General features: G+C 48.9%; 1 protein-coding gene across 2 annotated transcripts; it reads left to right on the top strand.

Annotated features, from left to right (window-relative positions):
- Positions 1 to 318: 318 nt before the first annotated feature.
- Positions 319 to 16,631, top strand: CRAT (carnitine O-acetyltransferase). Of its 2 annotated transcripts, XM_032200033.1 has the most exons (15): positions 1,997 to 2,067; positions 3,151 to 3,414; positions 3,854 to 3,972; positions 6,299 to 6,352; positions 7,349 to 7,514; positions 8,078 to 8,252; positions 8,755 to 8,933; positions 10,010 to 10,110; positions 10,558 to 10,677; positions 11,173 to 11,295; positions 11,508 to 11,643; positions 12,113 to 12,175; positions 12,674 to 12,811; positions 13,353 to 14,278; positions 16,294 to 16,631. In XM_032200033.1, exons 1-14 carry the CDS (start codon positions 2,038 to 2,040, stop codon positions 13,566 to 13,568), a joined length of 1,884 nt encoding a protein of 627 aa, XP_032055924.1. In that variant the 5' UTR covers positions 1,997 to 2,037; the 3' UTR covers positions 13,569 to 14,278; positions 16,294 to 16,631. The 2 variants fall into 2 exon arrangements, with proteins under 2 accessions (XP_032055925.1, XP_032055924.1); XM_032200034.1 differs by lacking the exon at positions 1,997 to 2,067 and adding an exon at positions 319 to 367 and having other exon boundaries at positions 13,353 to 16,631.
- Positions 16,632 to 17,972: the final 1,341 nt, after the last annotated feature.

The raw sequence follows: 17,972 nt of genomic DNA, 5'->3' as shown, positions 1-17,972 counted from the left end.
TTGCCCTCAGGGCCATGCTTGTGAAGGGCGCCGCGGGGAGCGGGCGAGCGGCGTTGGGAGGCAGGAGAGGCACTGCTCAGCGGGCAGAAAGCCTCCTCTCTCAGCCCTGAGCAGCTCCTTCCGCGGTGGAGCCGTCTCGCCCTTCAAAAACCCCCCTCCTTCCCTCAGCAGCGGGGCTGCGCCCTTAAGCAAGATGGCCGCGCCGGCTTCGCCCCGCTCCAAGATGGCGGCGGGGCGGCCCCGCCCCTTGGCGGCCGAGCAGGGCTGTGGTGGTGGCGGCGGCGGTGGCGGCGCCCGGTGTCGCCGGTGTCCTTGTGGCGGGCGGGGGGGCGGCGGAGCCATGCTGGCCTTCGTGGCCAGGGCGGCGGTGAGTGGGGGCTGAGAGGGAGGCAGCGGGGCCGGGAGGGGACAAGGAGGGGGCGGTGGAGCGGGGCTGGGCAGGGGGCGCTCAGGGAAGGGGTCGGGGGGGGGCTCAGCCCTGTGAGGTTGGCGTTGAGGGAACCCTAAAACCGTGAGGGGGCAAAATTTTGGGGGAGGGGGTGGGAGAGCTGTGTGCACCAGCACCGGGAGCCCCCCCAGGGACCCCAACACCCCCCCGTCCCCATGTCCCTGCTGAGGGGGAGGCAGCCCCCAATAGGGCAGAGCTGGCCACGAACCCCCCCCCAGACCCCACAGACCCCATAGGGAGGCGGTGGGGACCACTACGGGACGGCTTCGCGCCCCAAACCACCTCGTCGGGGTGCGACAGGGCTCCGCTGGCTCCTTCCAAGGAAAAAGACAACCCCCCTGCCACCACAAACCCTGCTGCAACCCGACACAGCCCCAGGTGGGTTCCCCAGCCCCTTGGCAGGCTGTGGGACAGGGCAGCAGCCCAAGGAACGGGGCTGGGCACGGCCATACACCCCGCACCCAGCTGGTGTCCGCTTTCCTTGGCACTCGTGAGGAAAAAATCGGGGCTCTGCGCTGTCCCTGCCGCCTCCTCTGCTCAGCTCTGCTGCTCCTGCCGAGTGGTTTGACCTCGAAGCAAAGGGCGTAAAAGAGGAAAGATGCAAATCCCCCTCCCCGTGCTTTTGGCGTGTGTTCTCGGCTTGGTTTGGGATTCTGCTGGTTACCCCCGGGGAAAGCTGAAGCTCTGTGCTTGGGATCATCAACCTTCATCTTCGCTACGTTAAAGCCTGCTTGTGTGCCCCGCAGCTGCTCAGGCAGACCCAGAGATGGGGTAACAGCCCTGGCGACAGCTCAGTTCTGTTGGTGCCCTGCTTCGGAGACAGCTTTTCACTTTTGTTTTTTTAAGGGTTGATGGCCCAAGAGCTCCCCCCCCACAGCCTTGCAATAACGATCAGATGTGTGTGGGGGCGAGGGCAGTAGGACACCACCTTTAGCCCCCAGCGAACCTGCTCCTGTCTCCCACTAATTCCCCTACTGAGGCAGTCACTGACCCGTTCCTGCTGGAGAAACGTTCTCTGACACCCTCAGCCACCTTTACCTGAGCAAAGCACCAAATCCCCTGTCCCCCACAGAAGTCCTTCCCATGCAGTGACACCCCCTGGTGCCGCCTGCTTCCAGGACAGAATTTGGGATCCCTCCTGGACAGAAATCTTCTGCTTTCCCTCCCCCTGGCCGCTGCCGTTTGACTGCAGGCAGCCTCTAAGCGAGAAGCCCTTCACCCCTCCTGCGTGCTGAGGGCGAAGCATGCCCAGCACCCTGCCTTCTGCCATGGCTGGGGGCCCAGGACTATCGATCGAAGAGAAATCAGCAGGCACCCAACAGGGAGCGTGGGGCTGATGGTCAGGAGCAGAGGGAGGGCTTCCCGGAGAGCTGCCTTCGCGGCGCTGGCTGCAATCGGACGGTCCGATCACCCCCGGATTAGCCCCGGCTCTCCCAGGCCTGCCTCTGGCCTTTAGTCCTCTGATCACAGCAGTCATGTGGCAATTTGCTAATGAGGTGACGCCCTGCCCGGGCAGCACATTGTCAGGGGGAAGAGGAAACCAAGACAGGCCGAGGGAGAGCTTTACGATCATTTCTGTCCTCCCAGCCATGGATAGGAAGCAGAAGCAAGCAGAGAAGGTACGGTATGCCCACGCTGCCGTGATTAACCCCCTTCGTTTCTTCCCAGCCCCTCTCCTTTCACGCTTCAGTAATTCCCCTTTCTCTGGTTCTTAACATTCTTTCCCCAAATCTTGACCCCGTAGTTCTTAGCAGGCCCTATGAGGAGCACAGTTCCCTCTGCGGGCTCAGCCCTGCCCGGCAGGCTCTGGCACCTCGCAGATTCAGCTTTCTTCTTCTCTCTGCTTACCTCCTGGGCGGTGGGGGCCGGCAGCCACCTCTTTTCTTACTGCTTGGGAAAGCAAAGGGCGCGTTCTCCCTGGCTGTGCATCCTCAGGCCAAGTCACGGCCCTGTAGAAGAGCATCTGGTGCAGGGCTTTCGCTCCCTGTGCGATCTGTGCAGCCTGGTGGCATCAGCCACGATTTCCCAAACAGCTCACTCTGAGCCCTCTCCAAATACTCCTACAATTTGGCCAGTTCCATAACGGCACCAGCGGATAGAGGTTCTAATAAGCAGCGTCCTCCACGAACTGGGAGGTTCACCAGCACATCCCAGCCAGTCCTCCCCGACCCTCGCTGGTGATAAAACCATCCCTGGCCAAAGCTGGGGCGGGGGGAGCTGATCGTGCCTCAGCTTTGACTCGCCTTGACTACATTCTGCCTCCTCAAAGCATAAAGGGCTGTTTGATTTGGCACGAGGGCATCTTACCATGCTGTTGTGCATCCTAAGAAGCAATGAAACAGTTTCTGGCTAAGAGGAAATTTCTTCCACGATTTACCTTGTTCCCGCTTAGCATGGGATGGAAGGGTTTGACGTTGTCAAACGCAGCTGAGACAGCGGGAGATGTTTCATTATCCCGATAGTGTTTCCTCTAATGAGACGAGAATCAGGATCTCGGGAGTTCAAGCAGAGATCCTTGGGAGATCCTACAACCATCTAGAGCATGCAGCCAGCAGCCCTGAACCCTGCAGTGGCGCTTCGTGCGCTCTGCTCCCATGCTGAGACCTTCGATTAGGGATGGAGACTCCCAGATCCATGTTTTTTGCTACCTCACGGACATCGGGGGGGAGCTTTTGTCTCGACATTTGCTCTGTGCTTTACAGGCCAGGCCTTACGGCCTGCTGAAGCCGACGGCTTTAGGCAAGATCCCGGGCAGGTTCCTGCTTCATCAAGAAGCGCTGCCCCACCTCCCCGTGCCGCCGCTGCAGCAGACGCTGGACCGCTACCTGCAGATGCTGCAGCCCATCATCAGCGAGGAGGAGCTGAACCACACGCAGGAGCTGGTGGCCGAGTTCCGCAAGCCGGGAGGCGTCGGGGAGAGGCTGCAGAAAGGCCTGGAGAGGAGAGCCAAGAAAACAGAGAACTGGGTAGGTCGGGACTTTGGCCCCTGGGCTCTGATTAAGGAGGGAGGGATGGAGGCGGTGTGCTGCACAACTCTCCCACGTGCTGGCTGCAGCCCCTGGGATCTGTGTTTTTATTGCATCATCTTCATCAGCAGCCTGCTGCTGGCCTCCCTGAGCTGTGCAAGTTCACCAGGATCTGGGTGAGCAGAGATTACAAAACAGGGAGTCCCTGGCCTCGTTTGCGGTCACTAAATCCCTTCACCTGTTAGCATCACGCAGCTGCCCTAAGAAGTTGAAGGGAATTCTCTGCTCAATCCCCCTCTACCATACCATAAGCAAAGCACAAACCCCAAACGCTGCCTGCCAAGTGTGGGGCAGAGCTGGGGGCAGCGTGCTGAGAGCATTTACCTGGGCTTGGGACAACCAGACGCTGCGCCTGCATGTTTGCCTTTCTCCATCCCAGCTCTCTGACTGGTGGCTGAAGACGGCTTACCTGGAGTACCGCCTGCCAGTCGTGGTGCACTCCAGCCCCGGCGTGGTCTTACCTAAGCAGGATTTCCTGGATCGACAAGGGCAGCTCAGGTAGAGTCCCTTTTCTGCCTTCCCCAGGGCTTCAGATGGGATGAGCTACCTCCACCGGGCAGGGAGGAGGGTGTTTGGGCTGACTGGGAAAGGGATTAATGAGCACACGATCACCTAATTTGATAGCCTGTCCGTGCTGTGCTGTACGGATAAGGAAGGCTGTAAGGAAAATCCTGGTTGCACCAGGCTGAATATCTCACTAAGAAGAGAGGCCGGTGGCTCAGGCACTGAGCTGAGACTCGACACCTAAGTTTTGGTCTTTGCTGTAGCACAAATTGTCACTACATGATGGCCAACACCTCCTCACAGGGGGCACTGTGAGGATACACCTGACACACCAAAGCTGAGAAGGCGCTCAGGTTGTGTGTGCAGCTGAAGGAGGCACAAAAACCTGCCCAGGTGTGTGAGGGAGACCAAAAAACATCTCTGGAACGTGCTAGTTCTCAGGGATGGGGGAGGCTGCTGTCATTCAGACTGTTCCTGCAGGGCACTGTCCCCTATTTTGTCATTTCACCTGTGGATTTATGGTTTGGAAAATTAACAGTCTCCAGCCCCTCTCCATCCCCAGCTCTCTTACAATCAAACCCTGCTTTTTGTCTGGCTCCTGTCTGCCAGCCAGCAGCGTCCTGCAGCCAGCCCCAGCCCGCTGCTGCCCACACACGCAGCCAATTCCCTCATTCCTGCACCAGCCTCTGAGTCCTCTCCTCTCTCTCTTGTGGGATCCCTTTAATTTTTAACCACCTCCACGTGTGTGTTTCAAACTCCATCTGCGATTGCCTTCTGCACTGACCTTTACACAGCAATACCTTTCCCACCGTTACACATCCCCACGGCTCCCCGCAGACCAGAAGCAGCAGCCAGGGGAGCAGCGAGGCTGAGAACAAACCCTCCCCTGCCTTCCACACACCTCAACACACCTCACCAGGGGTGCAGAGGGGGAGCCTTGCAAGCTCAGTGCAAGATTACACAAATATCTTTGAAAACTCTTGCTCATATTCACTCACGTTATCTACATAGGAGGTAGGATTTGGAGTTCTACGGGTGCTCCAAGCAGCAGAATGGAGCAGCTGTGTGATAAGGTGGGCTCCCACGTCAAATACAGTTCAAAAGTGTTTGCACAGTTTGTGACTGCATAAAGAAGCTCGACAGCATGGCTTGAGGCTAGAGCTTCAGGTATCAGAAGGCAAGGTTAGAAAGTATTCTTCGATCCTCAGTCAGGCAACACTGCTGGCTGACACTAAGTCACCTAACAAACCTTTCCCCCGTCTCCCACTGAAGCCCTAACTCTGCTCCCAGGCTCTTTGCTCTCTGGAACAGAACAGAGGCTGTCCCACTTCTGTTTCCAAGCAGTTTTACTTCTTCATTTTCTTCTCAGTATCTTCCTGAAGTAACTCCAAGTAATTTTTCATTGAAAACTACTTTTGTAGAGATGTGCTTTATTTGTTTAACAGCCCCGAGCTTCTCGGCCTGCCTGCCTTTCATCTTTACGAGGGATGGAGAGGCTGAGCAAAGCTGTGACACTGCCTGCAAACGCCAAATGCTCCTACCACGTGGAAGCCTTTGAAGCTCAGCTGAGTGCAACCTCTTGTCACAGTGACCTCTGGCCTCCTTCCTCCCGTGCTTGGGTGGCAGCTCCCAGGCTGGAGCGGGCCCATCTGTCGCTCCCAGGCTAAGCAGTTTGATGTGGCTCGTCGCAGCCTCCCTCCCTGCTGGGAGCTGACATTTGCAGTGTTTATGTTGATCCTGGTAAACACAGCGCCGAAGCGCCGGCGTGCAGCATACCTGCATTTGGTACAGCCCCTTGGGTGCCAGAGGAATGCTCTTAGGGTTGCATCAGCAGCAGAAACGCGCAGCGGGCAGGAACTAAATCGGCAGCGATGAGTCTTGGATCCAGAGATAGTGCTGGGGCTGAACTTGAAACTCACAGCTGGCTCCCAGCCAGGGAGAGGCACAAGTCCCCTTTTCTCAGCACTGCCACGACTCTGAACTACAGAGCGACAAAAATCAAAAAACATCGTAGAAAATGCGTCTGTGAGAGGGCCAGTTATGCCTCCAGACTATGCCCTTTCTTTAAAGTCGTCCAGAATTCCCTGACAATGTAGTCACATAAAAAGAAGTGCCACATGGTTGGACTATGCAGCAATCTCAAACTAAAACCCCACAGTGGCTGCATCAGTGAAGCAGAGCTGGACACAACAAGGGCTTGGCAGAAAAGCTGAATTTCCTACAGAGCAGAGAGAAGCTCTGCTGCTCCTCATCAGCTAACCCCCCAGCCCCAGCTACTCCGTGTTTGAATCTCAACTTGTTGCATTTGTTATTTTGCCAGGTTTGCTGCCAAGCTGATCGAGGGCATCCTGGACTTCAAGACCATGATTGACAAGTGAGTTAGCAACCTTCCTGACTTCTTGCACATTCCTCGCTGTCACAGAGAGGCTGAGTCTAGTCAATTAATCTCCTTTTTAAAGAGAAAGCTGAAAGAAAACAGCACATATTTGAAAAGAGCTATTGTAATCAACATTGCTGCTTACTGCCAAGGTCACCACTGCTAGAGAAGAGCAACTTTTCTTTCCTTTCTTCATGATCTTTGTTTACCTTAACACTCTTACTGGCACGCATGCACGCTTGGAGGGATCGAGCCTGACAGTCTTGTGGAGTTGCATACTTGAGTTTGCCCACAGAACAAGTCATAGCTCAGGCAGCAAGAATTTCTCTCTCTCCTTTTGGGTTTCTGGCGTTCCTCATCTTCCAGCTGGCTTTGGAGAGACTCGTTCCTCCCTGCCCCCTCTCTTCGGAGCACCAACAAATCTCCAGCACACGTACATGATTTATGTTCCCGAAATAGCATCTGCTAACACGCTGCCAACACCACACCTTTACAGCCAAATTCAGACAGGGCTCGGGGCCAACCGCGGGCAGGGCAGTTGGAGGATGACTGAGGCCCAGGCGGGTTCACAAAGTCATAGCAGATCGGGCACCCACCACCCTAGATTATAGCTGAAAACCTGTTTTGTGCCATTTTACTGGAAAGCAGACATCTCCCAGCAAAACATGCCCTGGATTCTTCTCTGCAGGCAGCACGGTGTGTGCTAAGCCATGTGGGAGGCCTGCAGATCTATTTCTCTGGTGCTGTAGAGGGGGACGGTGTTTTTCCCCTTCACAAAAGGCCAGCAAACAGACACTTTCTGTGGTTCCTGTTAAAAAGTTAGTAGGAACGGGGAAGGATGGCCCTTTTGTGCCACCAGCACCCCTATTTAGGTCTTACTGGAGGGAGATAGAGCGGCTGCAGGGCTGATCCTGGGCCTGGTTTGTGGGGGAGCGCAGGCCTTCTCACTGCTGTTTTCTCTCCCCGTCATTCCTTACCTTGCTGTGCCTCCAGTGAGACCCTCCCAGTGGAGTACATGGGTGGGAAGCCCCTCTGCATGAACCAGTACTACCAGATCCTCTCATCCTGCCGCATTCCCGGGCCCAAGCGGGACTCCATTGTCAACTACGCCAAAGGCAAGAAGCAGTCCAGGCACATCACGGTGGTTCACAACTTCCAGGTACGGCAGCTCTTGGGCTTTCAGGGTTTGTTTGAATGCACGTGTCCCTCTCGAGCAGCACAGCTTGCTGAGGAAAGCAAACAAAGTCTCTGCCCTCAGGGTTTGCCTCACCAGGGATGCATTCTAACTTCTTTATCCTCTTTGGCCTTAGCTGGACAACAGCTGGGATTGCCCCGTGTGAGCAAGGGATGAGGCAGAAAAAAAAAAGCTCTCTTCTTTTTTTCTTGTCCCTGCAATTCCCATCTCTCAGTCCCGATTTAGGAGATTGGGCCTCAGATTGGAAATTGGTAACAAATTTTACCAGGGTGGGCGAGTCTGGGAACTGGGAATTCCTCAGGTGTTTTGGCCCTCATTACCGTGGTTTCTGAGCTTCTGAAAACCTGGGCTGTATTTATGACCTGCAAGGGGATTTGGACTCGAGTCTCTCAATTCTGAACATCCTTCAAACGTCTGCTTACAAGCTGCATTCTTAGGTCAGCTCTTACCTCCTCAGAGCTGCTGCTCCCTGTTCCTGCAGGTAGATTTCTTTCATTTATTATATCTTTGTCTGTCCTTTTCTTCAGTTTTTCGAGCTGGACGTTTACAACAGTGACGGAAGTCCCCTTACCACCGACCAGCTCTTTATTCAGCTGGAGAAGATCTGGAACACCTCCCTCCAAACAAACAAAGAGCCCATCGGGATCCTCACCACCAACCACCGAAACAGCTGGGCAAAAGCTTACAACAACCTTCTGAAAGGTCTGTGCAGCCCCCGGTGTGCAAGAGCTCCCACACACCACAGATGTTTGAATGCCAGCTTCACCGCTGTGCTCTGCTCAGTTCTTTCCTTCGGGAAGCTTTTGAAGCTTGGTCTGGGCAGATATGTGAATTTTCCACCCCCAAAGAAGAAATGTAATTTCATTGCAAAGTGTTGCTGTATCTGTTTTAGAAGGTATGCACCTGAAGTCTGAAGTTTGGTGCGTTAAACCTGAAATCCTCAAGTTTGTTGCCTCGCAAATGGGTGAGATGCAAGAACCATGAACATACGAGGCTGAATGCAGCGTGCTTGCACCTGTAGCAACACAACTGCCTATAACTTTAAGAAGTCATTAACCCCACAATGACAAATACTGCATTACAGCCCAATGGGGATCCAACGCTGCGTCCTTCAGACTTCCTCTTTCAAATTCCAATCTCTGTCCAGTTAAAATGCAAATATTTCAGCTCCCCCTTCTTACTTGCTGTTCCTCTTCTCTCCCAGATAAGACCAACAAGGAATCCGTGCGTACAATTGAGAAGAGCATCTGCACTGTCTGCCTTGATGCCCCAATGCCGCGGGTGTCCGAGGACATCTACAAGAGCCGCGTGGCCGCTCAGATGCTGCACGGGGGAGGCAGCCGCTGGAACAGCGGGAACCGATGGTTCGACAAAACCCTTCAAGTAAGTGCTGATGCTCTGAAGATTTTGAAGACGTGGGTCTGACAGAGGTGATTTTTTTCCTGAGATTATAAGGGCCCAAAAAGATCCAGAAACTTTTGCAGGAAAGTTTCTCTAATGCCAGAGTGCAAAAATAGGAGAGACAAGGTAGGGAAGCTGGCAGCGTGCAATCCTTTGGTTTCCCTTGCTGTCACCACAAACACTCGTTCCTGCTTCAGGGACTTCTCATTCCTTTCGCTGCCTCTGCCCACGCTTACTCAGTGTAGCTATTCTTTGTGTTCCTTGTAAATCAATTTTCTGCCTGCGGTGAACAATGCCTCATCTGCTTGGAGGCAGCCCAAACATAGGGAGGTCTGTTTCTTGTATTTTCCCTAGGCTTGTCACTTTTCCTGTTTCAGCAGAAGCTGCCCAGGGTTGCGGAGTTTATTTTATTTTTTTTTGGTTGTGGTGGTGTTCTCTTTCGTTGTTTTTTTCTTCCAAGCATCAGCTGCCATCCCACAGCATCCCTCTGTTCTCTTCTCCATTCAGTCTTGTCGAGAGCCTTCAAGAGCAGCTGTTACTCAAGCTTCTTTTAGTTGATTTGTCTTGGCTCACAGATTGTCGCAGTGGTGCTTTAAAAGATTCTCATCTCTGCTGAACTCTTTGTGTTTTCGGTTATTTTATTCCTATTTGGCACTCTTCATCGATGGGATAGAGCTTAGATGTTTCAGCTAATTGAAAAGTGAGGCTAAGTCAGCACACGGTGATATTATTCCTGTATTACGTCTGCATCTAAATAAATCAAATCCATTGAACCACGCTGTAGTGCCAGGACACTGAGCACACCAGTAAAGCTATCAGGCACACTCTTTTATCCAGTTAACTTCGTAAAACTGTAACAGTGCTCTCAGATCCTTCTAGACCTGCTCAAAGACTTCTAATGCTAAACGAGACCTTTGTGTTACCTTTCAAACATGCAGGAAAAGGAGAGTTGTCCATTCTGGCATGGAGCAGTGAGATACTCAGAGCTCTCTCCGGGTAGCTCCTGCTTCACGTACTGGCTGTCCATCCTCAGCACTCTCCTTTGTTCTCTCTCACAGTTCATCATTGCTGAAGACGGCTCCTGTGGTCTCGTATACGAGCACGCTCCCTCAGAAGGCCCACCCATCGTTGCTCTTCTGGATCACATCGTGGAGTACACGTGAGTCCTGCCTTCACTGCTTTTCCTCAGCTTTGGAAATGGGTTTTAAGCCACCTGCTTCCCCAAGAACATGCCTCTTCCTTGCTCACCAAGAATTTGTTCTAGAAGAAGGGTAATGCTATGCTATGCAGTTAGAGTAGTTCTTGCATTTACGATGAGAATTGAGTGTCCAACCTCACGCTGCTTCCATTCTTAGGGAACTCTATGGTTCAGAGTTAGCAGCAATTCTGCCTGAGAGAGTTGTTCCTTTTGGGCAGAAGACACAGAAGAGACTTTGCTCTTGCCCTTCAGAAAACATTGCAATGTCGCTGTGAAGTATATTTCAGCATGTGACAAGTGTCACGAAGTGCCAGGGCTGATTTCTTCTGGATTTCTGCACAGGTTCTACTGTGCTTAGCTGAACTTCGCATCAAAAGACTGGTTAAATGTAATCATTTCTCTGAGCAGGAAGAAACCTGAACTGGTGAGATCACCGATGATTCCTCTGCCAATGCCCAGGAAGCTGCGGTTTAACATCACTCCAGAAATCAAGAATGACATAGAGAAGGCAAAGCAGAACCTCAACATGTACGTATAAAGCACTCAGAAGTCTGCACTCCGGTGACTCAGAGTAACTCACACCCTCGTTTGAAACATGTCAGCCTTCCCCTGCTGCAACCAGGGGTTTTTCCAAGTAACTTCTTGGGTCAGCAGCATCGAACCTAGCTGAAAAGCACGCTAAAGCCACCTGCCAAGAGGAAACTCAAAGGTGCTGAAGAGAGGCACTTGCTTATCCATCCCACTTTACTGAGAAAGAGCAAGGCTTTAGGGAATACAGCTAGGGTTACTAGATACATACAAAGACATAAGCCCATCAACTCAGTGCAGATTTTTAGCAGCGGCCAAAAAAAGCTCATCTCCATGATGCTGTTTAAATGGCTCTCTGTATGATGGAGCTGTGGGTCCCTGTGTACATCAGGTCCAAGTACTGTTCTCTCTCAGCCTCATGAAAGCCAAGTCATACCTTTACGTTACAAAAACAAGCCACAGGTGAAGGAACACTTCCTCTTTCTTTCCTTGCAGAATGGTCGAAGACCTGGATGTCAAGGTCATGGTCTTTCATCAGTTTGGGAAAACCTTCCCCAAGTCAGAAAAGATAAGTCCTGATGCTTTCATCCAGCTGGCCTTGCAGCTAGCATACTACAGGTAAGCCCACTAACAGAAAGCTTTTCAACCTCTTCACCTTCAGACTCAAATATATGAGCTTGATAAAGGTGTCACAAACAAGTCTCTAGCAGGCTGACCTGGTCTAGTGGAAGGCGTCCCTGCCCAGGGCAGGGGGATTGGAATTAAGATGATCTTTAAGGTCCCTTCCAGCCCAAACTGTTCTGTAATTCTCTTTCTTCTCTCTCTGCCAGGATGTATGGCCACGCCTGTGCCACATACGAGAGTGCATCGCTAAGGATGTTCCGTCTGGGCCGCACAGACACCATCCGCTCCACTTCTGTCGACTCTCTGAAGTTTGTGCAATCCATGGACGACCCCGACAAATCGGTGAGGATCTCAAAGAAGTGGAGCGAGAGGACTCCACTGCAGAAAATAAGGAAAGCCACTCATTGGGCTAACTCTGTCAACTGGTTTCAGCTAAGCAGAACTGCACCCGATAGGAAGGTTAAGCTGAAACACAGTTTGGAGAATGTAATTGCACACCTTGGGTTTCATTTGGCTGTCCTGTCACGTGTTGTTTCCCTAGCTTTCAATACATCTGAAGTTATCTAATCCTACCGAAAAGAAGTCCCTCCCTTCTAGAAGTCTCCTTAGCCACTCACATTAAGTTCTACTGCTGATGGATGGAGAACTCCATTCAGAGCGATGTAACACAGCCAAACAAAATAATTTAAAGGTTAACATTAGTTTAACTTAGATACACAAGGCAGAAATGCCTCCATCCAACAGGAACAGCCAAAATGAGGTTACCCATTCTGGGCAAAAACTTACAGCCAGCTCTGTGTGTTCTCCTCAGGACCAGGAGAAAGCAGACTTGCTGAGGAGAGCTACCCAGGCCCACAGGGAGTACACGGATATGGTAAGTGATCTCTGCAACTATGGGGTTTTAACCAGTAAATGAGGGTTCTGGTTAAAGATGAGACCTAAAGAGCATTATCTCTACGGCACAGCAACGCGGCCACTAGTGCTGTTGCACAGAGCTAACTCTGATCTGACAGGGCTCTAGGGCACTGCCTGAACGCCTTCTCTCTAGCTAGCAGTGCAAGTGCCCCTTGTGACAGGAAGAAAAATCAACTATCAAAATAGCTTCGGATTTCACTGTCATTATAGCTAATAAATGTGACAGCTGCATGAAGCCCCCTTAAACCACAAGCACATAGGCAGGAACTGTAAGGTTGGTTCCGCTGGGGTGTTTCACTGTCAGGCGTTTGAAACAAGACTGGCTGTTGCTCCTAAAGGCAATACCCAGCTGTAGACTTGACAGATATTTAGAAATGTTTCCCCCGTTCCCCCAAAGTTGATAGCATTGCTCACTTTGATGCTAGACAAGCTCTCACCTACTCTTCCTTCTATACAGGCAATAAGGGGGAACGCAATAGACCGCCACCTCTTAGGTTTGAAGCTTCAAGCTATTGAAGACCTGGTGAGCATGCCTGAGCTGTTCATGGACACAGCATATGCTGTTGCAATGCATTTCAATCTCTCAACCAGCCAGGTAGGCCTCATTTGAGCAGCGATGGAAGCGCACTCTTCATTGTCTTTCTTCTCCACATTTCTCCCTCATCCCTTTCTATTAGAAACTAATCTCCACTTGAGCATAGAAGTTTAAGCCTGCTACCGATCCCATCAAGCTGCAGCTCTGATCTTATTGCTGCCACTGTTCCCCTCAACCCTGTAAAAACACCAGCATGACCAACGCCAAGATCACCTGCAGTGCTTGGTGTCTACACGCAATGGTATCAATTAGAGCTAGATGCCAAAATAGCTTTGTTTATCTGCCACGCTGTGGTTTTTACTGAGGAAGTTCTACTCAAGATTTACTACAAGCTCCTATTGGGGAGAATTCTCCTTTGCAGAAGCACTGCAAAATGGCAGAACACAGTATGTGCGTGCTGGTAGGTGCATCTGACCAAAAAGGCCCTCTGTAGAGCACGCTCATGAGATGGCAGTTTCTTCTGCTGTTGACACAGTTGTTGGCATTTGATAGCTGTGTTTCTGTCTGGCTAGTTAGAAGCTTAATTACATTGTCTCTACAGGTCCCAGCAAAGACAGACTGCGTGATGTGTTTTGGTCCCGTGGTTCCAGATGGCTACGGAGTCTGTTACAACCCGATGGATGAACACATCAACTTTGCAATTTCAGCATTCAACAGCTGTGCTGAAACAAATGCAGCTCGTATGGCACATTATCTCGAGAAAGCACTGCTAGACATGAGGATCTTGCTCCAATCCACTCCCAAATCCAAACTGTAAGAGGCAAATACGATACAAAGTCCCCAGCTAAAGGAGCTGTCCCTCATGCACTGAAGTTCCCAGTTCCTCAGAAAATGATTGAGGGGACAGCTTGCCCTGACTGGAACCCAGGAGGGCATCTACCATTTGTTTTCAGCAAGACCTTACAGAATTGCCATCCGCAGATATTAGACTGTGCAGTGAGAGGCAGCACTGTCTAAAACCAAAGTGGAGCTGACCTGTCCTCTCCCATCAATGCAAAGTGCACCTTCCTGTCCTCAAAGAGGACTGAAATAGGATCTTTTTATGGAACGTACTGTAAGAGAATACAGAAAGCACAGTCCTTACCAGTATCTAAATCCGTTTGGTGAGGAAGGGAGTTCTTCTCCAGGAAAAGCAGGGAATGTTTGTTCTGTGATGGAACTACTGTAAGACCAAGCCTTTTTCCGGTTTAGTCTTCTGGGGAGTGCAGCATCTTTGAAACTTGTCTGAAGAGTTTTCGTATACTCCAGCAAAACATCACCACTGAATTTCGGCAAGGGGAGAAAGAAGTTCTCAAGTCAGAGCAGACCCAGTCTTGTTAAGAGTGCACTTTATTAGCCACAGACACCTGCTCATTACGTGCTTTGGAGGCCTGGGAACATTCCCTTCCCCATGTTTTAAGATGCTGAGATCTCCTTTCTGTTGCACTGACCCAGCTAACAAGAGTAGATCACCCACTACAAGCTAAGGTAGTTTTTTTGTTTGCTTTGTTCTGGGCTTTTTGTTTAAGCTTGCTGTTATGGTCCTAGTCATACAGATCTTCTTTCTTACACAGGTTTTGCTAAGTTTGGCTTTAGGTACTTCAACATTTGTGGAGAGGAAAAGGGGTTGCCTATGCATTTTAGCAGAACAGTTGCTTTGTTGTACCTTTCTTTGGAGCTGAGGAAAAGAAAGAGATGCTGACGTTCTGTTTACTAGTCAGAGAGCCACATGCCTGTTCACCTTCAGGGCACACGTTACATCTAAGGTGGTTTTATACCTTGCCTTCAGAAACCACATTTATGCATAAAACGTTATGCCTAAGTTGTGGATAAACAGAAGTATTTCTGATCAGCAACTCGAGAATACACTTCTGATTTTGGCCCACAGAAATCAGATCTGTTAGAGCCAAAGAAAAATCAGCTGCAGAATATCCCTTCTGCACATCATTCTGCTTTAAAGAGGCAGAAACACCTGAAAAGAGGAAGAAAGCTGAGAATGTGCAGGCACTTTAGATGTTTGTCCACTTCAGCAGCCACTGTTCCTGCAGTAACAGTACAGCACCTTTTCTGGAATTCCTTTTTACTGCAGTGTTACTCGGATTTGTGCCAGCTCTATTCTGTGAAAGACATGGAGCTTGTCATGGTGTGCTCATGTTCAGCTGATGGCCTTAAGACAGTAAAAGGTTATATAAAAAACATTAACATACAATTTTAGCATAGGAACTTTTGTAAGCATTGTGTCCAATCAATCTGCCAGAATCCAGGCTCCTTTTATTTTTATTTAGTAAAACTGTATGGTAATGAAGAATTCTAGTGCTATTTCTGCAACAGGAATTAATTTAATATTTGAACTGCACACCCTCCAAGATGTGACTGTTGGAACATCACCATAAACAAGAAGCATTACAAGTTTGATGGCCTGTTTTATTAGAGGGAAATATTTTATCATAATTGCTACTTTTATGATGATAGACTAGCAAGGGACGTGATCAAAGTGCCTTGGTAAATGTATATGAAGAAGTTTGCACTAAACCAGTTTAGAGAAAATTATTATTCTGATCTTCTTGAAAGACACGTGCGTATTGAGTTTTTTTCTAAAAGGATTTTACTTTAAAACTTCATATACCTAAATAAACCTTAAAAAGGAAAATTTAACTGAAACTCACCTGCACAGCCAGTGATTGTATGAACTGCCACTTTCACATCATTTACATGGGTTTAGTTGATCTTTTAGAAGAATCCTGAATGGAGTAAGATAGTGGGGAAAACAAAACAAAACAAAAAAAACACGCACAGTGGGAGCGCTACAAACCTGTGAACACACATCCCTGCTCTGTTACTCCTCTGCTGTGAAATAAGACTGAAAACTGCAAGAGGATACTTGGTATTATCAAAGTGCAAGCAATTGTAAATACTACATAAAAGACCACACCTTGCTGAAATAACAATATCTACTTTTATGGAGCCTCGTAATTTGAAAAATATTTGTCTTGCCAAAGTAATCCTTCCCCTGTACTGAATCAGCCTCTGTGCTAGGGGATGAATTACTTTTGTGTCTGCAATGCCTTCAACCACCAATACTACAGTATTGCCACTTAAGTATTTGTAACTGGCCCTTTTCTACTGTCTTATGAAAGGCAAAGGGTCTCAAAGGAAAGTGCCTATTAAAGATTACGCAGAAGCACGCTCTGCTGCGAATATATCTCAGAAGATGGGATTGATCTGTCTTGGATCTAAATCAGGAAATCCCACTAGCTTCAGCAGAGTGCCTGCAAGAAGAGCAGTATCACAGTGAAAGACAAGATTCTTAAATCATTTTACGCATTCTTGAGGATATATGGAGGTGAAATTCAGATGAACAACTTTTTTGAAGTGCTTGAAAGGACACTAAAATCATTACAAGGTTTCTCCTTTTTTTTTTTTTTTTTTTAAAAAAAAAGTATTTTATTGTGCAAGTTCTAGAATGTGATAGTATTCTGATTCATACTTTCAATTTTTTCCAGCGTTGGCTTACTGAATACTGTTCTCCTCCCTGGTTTTGATTGTCTGATTGCTTTAGTGAGAGATGTCCATAGTCTTAACGCCACGTTAAGTACACAAAACTTAACTTCTGGAAAAACTACTGAGTTGGAGCAAATAAAGAAATGCATAGACTGAGAACATTCAACTAACTCCTGGGGTATAAGTGCAATTTCTAATAGAGCCTAGTAGTGTTTGCATGCTTTGCTGGTTAGCTGTATTAAGTTCTGTTTCGATAGTGTAATCCATGTCGTGCAAAGTTTTGAAATGTTCTTCGAATAAACACAATAAACATGTGCTACAAAAAGGCTTAAATCTTAAACACTGCAGAAGTTACATTACTACCCTTACGGGAGAACGTTTGTGTGTGGGGACAGCAACAACAGCGGACCATGACATTCTGTCACCTTCCTTTTATTGTCTTAACATCTCCATCCAGCCCTTGAGTACAGGGGAGGAACTTGAAAGCATCTGCTTGCAAAGCCGTGTATTCCAGAGGAAGTATTTTAGAAACTAGTGGCAGGAGACTTCGTACAAGTGTAGGAGAATAAGGCAGAGCCGGAATCTTTTTCCTGCACAGCACCATTTAGTTAAGAAAAATCCATGGGATCACTAACAAATTTCTACCACCAAGTATTGCAAGTATTTCTGGAAAGGTACAGGAAGAGTAGGCAGAAGATGCAGATAACAAACAGATCACAGAACATAGGAGAGTTTATTACAGTCTTACAAGAGCTCTTCTCCCTCTCTTACTCCTAAGCATTACTGTAGGGAGCTGGGGTTTGAAGGCAACGTGAAGAGGAACAGCTTTGTACCTTATGCATCTCCTCATGGAGAGCAGTAATCTCTTCCCTGTGCTCTAGTTCAATTGGTGCTTCTGCACAGTTTTTCCAGCTCTCTTGCAGAACAGCTTACAAGAAGCTGGGAAAGTGCTAGTCACCCTTTAAACAATCTTCTTTCAGCCTTGTCCTTGCGAAAGAGAGCTGTGATCCTCTTTCTTGCTTTGTAAGTTAATTTGTAAGAGATACAGGGAGAAAATAATTGGGTTTGCAAGTAGTCAGTGATTAGTACCAGCTTTCAGATTCAAAACATATGGTTCTGCCATGCCACATGGCCTACCTGATGTCCTGTCCCAATTTTAACAGAGCTATTTTAAGTCAGAGTGAATGTCCTTGTGAAAGCTGTAAGATGCCTCTTTATTCTGATACACCTTCCAGGCAGATCCAGTGCTCAGGTCCTTCAGATGTTAACAGAAACAGGACTGCTTATGTTATGGAGAAAAAAAAAAAAAGCAAAACAACTAAACAGATCTTAAACCTGGTTTGATGCAAGTGAAAAACAGTTTACTATGCAAAGCTACCTGAACACACAAGCTTAAAGAGCTTAATTCCTGATCTCCTAGATCAGGATCACTACTTTCTACAGTTAATGCTCTGGTTGTCCAACAGTTTCTACAGCAGCCAACTCCCACTCCGTATGAACACACAAATTCCTATGGCAACAGGCACAGATGAAAACTTAAAAAAAATAATAATAAATTATATATATCAAAATCAAGGTGAACAGAAATACATCTCACTTCAAGCAGCTTTATAATGCAGGAGTCTGTTTAAAGTGAAGATAGTAAAACAGGCAGCAAGACTGAGATGTGACAGTCATTTTA

Source organism: Aythya fuligula, chromosome 19 (assembly GCF_009819795.1).
Source record: "Aythya fuligula isolate bAytFul2 chromosome 19, bAytFul2.pri, whole genome shotgun sequence".
Lineage (NCBI taxonomy): Eukaryota > Metazoa > Chordata > Aves > Anseriformes > Anatidae > Aythya > Aythya fuligula.
The sequence above is the reverse complement of the archived record's forward strand: the minus strand, read 5'-3'. Positions and strand labels throughout refer to the sequence as shown.

Coding starts and splice junctions, on each gene's coding strand:
- CRAT (XM_032200033.1), top strand. CDS start 2,038: ATGGATAGGAAGCAGAAGCAAGCAGAGAAG. Junction 8,934..10,009: donor GGTTCGACAAAACCCTTCAA/GTAAGTGCTGAT, acceptor TCTCTCTCACAG/TTCATCATTGCTGAAGACGG. Junction 11,644..12,112: donor TGGACGACCCCGACAAATCG/GTGAGGATCTCA, acceptor TGTTCTCCTCAG/GACCAGGAGAAAGCAGACTT.